Below are 6937 nucleotides of genomic sequence, written 5' to 3'. Positions count from 1 at the left end.
GTCGATGGTAACGGTTCATGCCCTTAGGCCGCTTTCAGAAGTTTAGACTCTTCGCCTTGCTCCGGCCACGACACGACGCCGTGCTCTCAAATAACCAAAAGGGTCTATATATGCTTCTACACGACCATTTTCGGCACCCTGTTAAAAAGAAACACTGTGGGTGGCATGGAATGAACATTGGAATCTATAGATACGTTTAACTCGCCGTCTCCTGATTACTGAGCTGTGCACAGTACTGGCCACCAGTGATATTGTCGTGTTTCTCCAGCATGCACGGCGTGGTTGTTATATGGAGGCGACTGGCTGTGCTGGCATGGTGAATGCTATATGGATATTATTGATTTAGTTTGTTTACTTTTGGCGCTCAGAAGTTTTAGCATCTACCCAGTCTGTACAAATCATCATCCGATTAGCATATTAGGTGAAGCCAAAACAAGCAAGTTATGGAAAAGTAAGTTCAATTCACCTGTGCTCTGCGAAGTTAAGGCGGGGTGAGGGGGGGGAGTCGGATAAGATGGCGGTCGGGACATTATTCCGTTATAACGGGAAAATCAGGCAGACTATACTATTCGGCTACAGACAATAGGTGTGAGGTTGGAGACAGTTGTTTATTTTTCTATATCTGTTTTATAAAATAAAGAGAAAACGGCACGACACAAGATACCCACTTGGAATGCTTTTATTATTTGTGCATTAGGACCTGAGACTCAAATCAAGGGAACAGGCGAGAATAAACTCCTTTATCACTCTGGGAGTCGGAATAAACTGTGCTTACTTATGTAGACCTTGTCAAGCAGAAGAGTGTCATAGTTATTCACAATCCTAGTTAATGTTTTAATAACCTGAATAAAGTATTTGCTTAGGTCAGTAAGGCTGAAACATCCCCGCTATATATATATATATATATATATATATATATATATATATATATATATATATATCAATGCGGTATTGCATTATTCCATCTTTCATATATATATATGTATATATATGTGTGTGTGTGTGTGTGTGTGTGTGTGTGTGAGTGTGAGTGTGAGTGTGAGTGTGTGTGTGTGTGTGTGTGTGTACGTACTCATCATTAACACTTTCAACCAGATGCCCCGCCCACGTGTCCAGACAAGTTCCAAGAGGTGGGCGGAGTCTGCTTGCACCTTGCAAATTCCAAGCACGTGTCATGGGATGAGGCCCGCGTTTACTGCCAGCGCCTGGGGGGAGACCTGATCCACGGATTCTGGAACGCGGAGGCCGGACAAAGCCTCGTTCGGGACAAGTGTAAGTCTCTGGACAGGGATGGATGTCCTCTTCGGAAGTATGAGCTACTGATATATATATATATATATATATATATATATATATATATATATATATAGAGAGAGAGAGAGAGAGAGAGAGAGAGAGAGAGAGAAAGAGAGAGAGAAAAAGAGAGAGGGAGAGAGAGAGAGGGAGAGAGAGAGAGAGAGAGAGAGAGAGAGAGAGAGAGAGAGAGAGAGAGAGAGAGAGAGAGAGAGAGAGAGAGAGAGAGAGAGAGAGGAGATTTGATTTGATAACATTTATTTACAGAACAGTACATGCCCTGCAAAAAAGCCAGGGTAAGATACCAAAGCATCTATCTAAACTGGTTGTGCTTCTATTTGTGTAGAGGGCCATCAGTCAAACATTAGTGTTACATGAATTCTGAAGGGCTGTGCTATTATCACTATATTGAAATATCATCTGGCTGGTAAAAAAACAAACAAAAAACTTTTATATCACTAATCATGTCAAAGACAAGACCAGTGTCTATAATAAAGTTAATATAATCAACAAGTTGTAATCTGTGAACAGTACTATTTGATCGATAGGATGCAGTCTTTATGCAACAGAGTAAGTAATAAATGAGATTAAGCGACTTGGGTGCCTTCCACAGTTTGCAGTGGTGATATGAAATAGGTTTTGCATCCAAAACTGCATCCTGTACATATTGTATAGTATACTGATATCCTATGCGTTTGCCTAGTTAATGTAACCTGTTGTCTCCGAGACAGTCCGTGATAGACTTTATAGGGTTTGTCTAAATTTAAAGTCCCAGCAATACTCTCGTAATGGCAGATAGTACCATATCAGTCTTTTTTCATCTTTTCAGTGGTCCATACCTGACCCTCATAATCGCTAAGACAGTTGGTAACTCGTTTTTTTCATCTGATTGAGAGACAGCGGTATTACATAATATGGATCTTCATGGGAAAGTGCTAACCTGGCTAATTGATCAGCCCTGTCACATAGTGATATTCCTATATGAGAGGGTATCCAGTATAGTGACACTTGAGTACCCCATTCTGATAGTTTAGAAATTTGGTGAAGGATATTACCATTTTTTTCTGGAGTAAATGCAGTAAGCCTGTGGAGAGCGCCTTAGCTGTCTGTAAAGACAGCCAGGTGTCGCTGCTGCTCACTACCTTTCTTAATGGCATGATATATAGCTACTGACTCGGCATCAGTTGTGCTTGTCCAGTTGGAAATGCACACACTTTCTTCAAGATCTATATCAGGAATTAGTACACCAGTCCCTGTTGCTCCATGAGTTTATCAATATAAGCATGTACATGAGTTCTGTGCCAAGGAGCAGCAAGTACTGTATCTGGAATATTAATAGCTTCGTTGTTCCATACATTGAAGAACATGATAGTATGAACAGTTTTATTTTTCCATTCTAAGTTGGACTGTATGAGATTGGAGTATCGAAGCTGGGCATGCCTGACTCTATAATTTATCTCACTTAATAGGATATTGGAGATTTGTAGTCTGGGTAGAAGTTGCAGGAGTCTGATGCCAAGTATGGTGTTAACTTGGATGACACGACTGTGAATAGAGGGGAGGTCTAACTCTTTACTCATGACGAGAACTTTAACAGTCACTGGGCATCCAAGTATAATTCTCATGGCCTTATTCTGTAAGACTTCAAGGGGTTTGAGGGCACTCGGTGGCAGCATACTAAGAATTGGGCTTGCATAGTCTATCATGGACCTAACAAGGGAGATATACATCAACCTTAGGACTCTCAGGGAAACACCTACATATATGTTACTTATGTAATGTAATGGTCTTAAACGCTCAAGGCAACGTTCCTTGATGTTTTGAACATTATCTTTGGCAAAGTGTGAGTTGTGGGACATGAGGTGGGGAACAGTCACCATAACACCAAGATATTTGTAGGTGTCAGTTCTTGCAATAGTTTGTCCACTTACCTTTGGAATGTAAGGTAATTTACGAGATCTGGAAATATGCTTAATTTTGATTGGGTTGATTATGGGACCAAGGGAGGCACACTTTTTGCTGAACCTACGTAGAACGTAATCCCCCCTATCAAATACCTGAATAGGGTGTGATGCTGCATAGGTTTCCTAACTCATCGTTGAGCTTGCAAAGAGAGTGCATAAGTATATTAAACAGTGTAGGGGACAATACTCCCCCTTGTGGAGGGCCTAATTCCATTTCGCCATGAGCACTATAGATGCCTTGATACCACACTTTTGCTCTTCTCAAAGATAGATAATCCTTTATCCATAGCAGGAGTTTGGCTTTAACTCCTAAAAGAGTTAGTTCATGGAGGATTGCAGTAGGGGAGGCTCTGTCGAAGGCTCCCTTAAAATCTGTGAAGTAAGAAGACTGTGCATTACGTCCATTTAGGTACTGTGCTAGACCCATTTGTGTTCCTCTCCCTTTTTGAAAGCCAAAGACAGATGGATGGATCATGTCTTTGATCTGGTGGAGTAAACGAGTAAGGAGGATTATTTCACAGGTTTTAGACAGGCAGGACGTCAGAGAAATTGGTCTATATTCATCAGGCCGTCTTGGATTTGGAATGGGGATGATGGGTGCCTGTTTCCAAGTGGTAGGCAAGATGCCTGCCATGTAGGTTAAGTTGAAGAGATCAAGAAGAGGATTTCTTCCCTTTACCTGTACTTTTGCAAGAAGTCGGATGATGTAAGTGATTCCATCATCCCCAGGTGCAGTGGATTTGCTAGTCTCAGTGGCTGCAATGAGTTCCTCCCTTGTAAATGGTGCATCAGCCTCATCTAAAAGGTGGCACTGATACTCAATTTCGTTTTTATGGTTTAATTTAAGGGAGCACCTGCGTATAGATAATGGAAGTCTTTCAAGAGAAAAGTCCTCACACCATTTATTGAGGAGAGATGAGGCTACCCTTTCTGGATGTGGGTGGGGTGTTATATTACATGGGTATTGCCTTTAATCTTGCTGATTTCCTTCCATACATAACTCATGGTTGTCATGGAGTCAATTGATTCTGCCCAGGCATAAAAAATTTCCTCCCGTTTTCGTGTTATTATCTCATTGATCTTTTTACCAAAAACACAAGATCCCTAGCTAAATACGGGTTTTCCCCCCAAGTGTCGTAGCCGACTTACTGTAGATCGTATGAGCCTCCTAAGAAGTTTTATGTCAAGGTCTTTGTTCAGTTGTTGTGCATGTCTACCTCTGGACGATAAAGATCCGGGCTTGGCAGGGCTTTTGGGCTGTATTTGAGTAATGATATTGCCAACTTGCTGCCAGAGAGTTTCATTAAAGTGATCCAGGCTGATAGGAGTAAAGGCTTCATACCAGTAGGCAATTCTTTCAATGAATTCATCATGATATTTAGTAGCAAGGTGGTATCGAAGGCGTGGCTAGGGTGGGGTTCTTTTGCAATAAGGGAGGGCTATACTTAATGCCCAGTGATCCCTAACTAAGAATGGGATGACTTTCACAGTACTTGGTAGTGTGTGCTGATTGTATAGAGCGATATAGTTCAATTTCCCTCTCAAATAATGATTTTTTTTTCGATGGGGCATCATAAGTGTATGGGGTCACTAGTATTTTGGAGATAGTCATAATAAACCTTACCATTTTTGCCAATGGTACTTCCCTTGGATCCTAGGAGAGGATGGCGAGCATTAAAATCCCCACACAATAAGACAGTATCAGTATGTATCATGCAGTCAGGAGGTTTAGGTACCACCTCACTATCATGTGGATTAAATACATTAATAATAATAGATTTACCGTCAAGAAATATTTTAAAACTAAGATATTCAACACGGGAGTTGTCACGATTGTCATCAATCACTTTCGATGGAATTAAGTTCTTTATGTAAATACCAAGTCCTCTCGTAGAGGGGTTAGCAATATTTGGTCTGTCATAGTATGTGTATCCTGCAATTTTTGCATAACGAGCACTAATTCTGACTTCCTGAAGGCAACACACATCAACATTTTCGGAGTGAAGGTACTGGAAGAGAGTTGTCTTGCGTTTCTGCAAACTGTTTATGTTCCAGGTAATACATTTCAAGTGATTAACTGGAGACATTGATTACTTGACCATTTCCATGGCCCACTACAGGGTAATGCTGTTGTTGATTGAGGAGGAACGAGAACATCCCTTCCTGAAGTTGAGATTGCTGAGCCATTTGTTGTTGCATCACGAACATCATCTTCTCCATCTGTCGAAGTAGCATTTGCAGTAGTTGTGTGATTTCCCCGTTGGATTCTTGTTTGTCCTGCTGCAGAGAGGGCTGAGCTGCAGCTGGTGCTGCAACTGATGCTGAAGTTGGTGCTGAAGCTGGTGCAGCAGATAGTGCTAGAGTTGGTGCTGCAGCTGGTGTTGAAGGTGATGCAGAGACTGATGCAGCATATGGTGCTAGGGCTGGTGCTGCAGTTGGTGCTGGTGCTTGAGTTGACAGAGCTTGAACTCCTGCTTGTGCTGGTACTGTGGCTGGTGCCATAGCTTCCGTTGCAGGGACCATCACTGTTGACCTCTGCAGGTGTGGGAAGTCCTCCACATCATCAAAGCGCAGGGTTGGCGGGGACTTTTGTGGGGGGGAGGGCTGCCTGTTTTTTTTTTTACTATTTGTTTTCCTGTCCTTTGGAAAGTAAGCGCATAATGGAGAGTTTGCATTATGCTTTTGTCGGCAATTCACACATTTACGAGGGACATTTTTTCCTTCGGAAATCTTTTCTGCACATTCTGAACTTCCGTGTGGAAAAGCGCAGTACCGGCATCGCTGTGCGTCTCATGGACAGGCCCGTGTTCCGTGGCCCCACTTTGAACAATTTGGTTCAGGGATTTGAAGACGACACACCTTGAAGGGTGCCATGCCCTCAACCATTTTGATACTTTTGGGGATTACCTCCCCCTCATATGTTATGATGATTCTCTGGGTCATCATTCCATTAGTCTTCATGCGAGGCGCATGAAGACTAATGGAATGATATGTTCATTGTATGCGGTCATTTCTTCTGTTTCGATTTCCCTTGGGACATCGAACACAATGATATTCGTGCATTTTCCTTTTCCAAATACCTTGGCTTTTTCAAGCACTTCACCACATACATCGCTAGATGTTATACACCGCTAGATGTTCGTTCTTGCATCTAACATAAACGTTGCTTCTTCCGATTTTCAGCTTAATGGATCCGTATGTCTTATTATACGAGTCCATTTTTAGGGCCTTCGAAACCCAGTGATATTTATCACCGTGTGTGCACAGCTTTGTATCATTCTTAAAATGTGCACGCAGGTGTCCGGGAGGTGTGACTTCCACAGAAGTAGATAGCTGCCTCTTTGCTTTTTTTTTTTCTTCATGCTTCTTCAACTTATTGTTATGTGAACATTATCACTCAGCAATTTCTACTTATAAAAGAAGCTCAATTGAATAAAACGCATAATATAAATATTGTATACCTAATTCCCGAATTTTACCATGGATTCAAACAACCTTGCAAGAGAAAGGGAGGAAGGGAGGAAGAGAGAAGCGAGGAAGCGAGGAAGCGAGGAAGCGAGGAAGCGAGGAAGCGAGGAAGCGAGGAAGCGAGGAAGCGAGGAAGCGAGGAAGCGAGGAAGCGAGGAAGCGAGGAAGCGAGGAAGCGAGGAAGCGAGGAAGCGAGGAAGCGAGGAAGCGAG

At 42.3% G+C, this 6937-nt stretch overlaps 1 protein-coding gene across 1 annotated transcript in view; it reads left to right on the top strand.

Moving 5' to 3' along the window:
• The window catches only part of LOC125035898, a 10670-nt gene extending 4549 nt beyond the window's left edge, over positions 1 to 6121 (top strand). The window contains exons 4-7 of the mRNA XM_047628208.1: positions 1096 to 1315; positions 2123 to 2160; positions 5762 to 5832; positions 6023 to 6121. Coding sequence (XP_047484164.1) covers positions 1096 to 1315; positions 2123 to 2160; positions 5762 to 5832; positions 6023 to 6121 — 428 coding nt within the window. The remainder of the gene's footprint in view (positions 1 to 1095; positions 1316 to 2122; positions 2161 to 5761; positions 5833 to 6022) is intronic.
• Positions 6122 to 6937: the final 816 nt, after the last annotated feature.

Source organism: Penaeus chinensis, chromosome 20 (genome assembly GCF_019202785.1).
Source record: "Penaeus chinensis breed Huanghai No. 1 chromosome 20, ASM1920278v2, whole genome shotgun sequence".
Lineage (NCBI taxonomy): Eukaryota > Metazoa > Arthropoda > Malacostraca > Decapoda > Penaeidae > Penaeus > Penaeus chinensis.
Note: the sequence above shows the minus strand (reverse complement) of the source record. Positions and strands in the feature narration are given on the sequence as shown.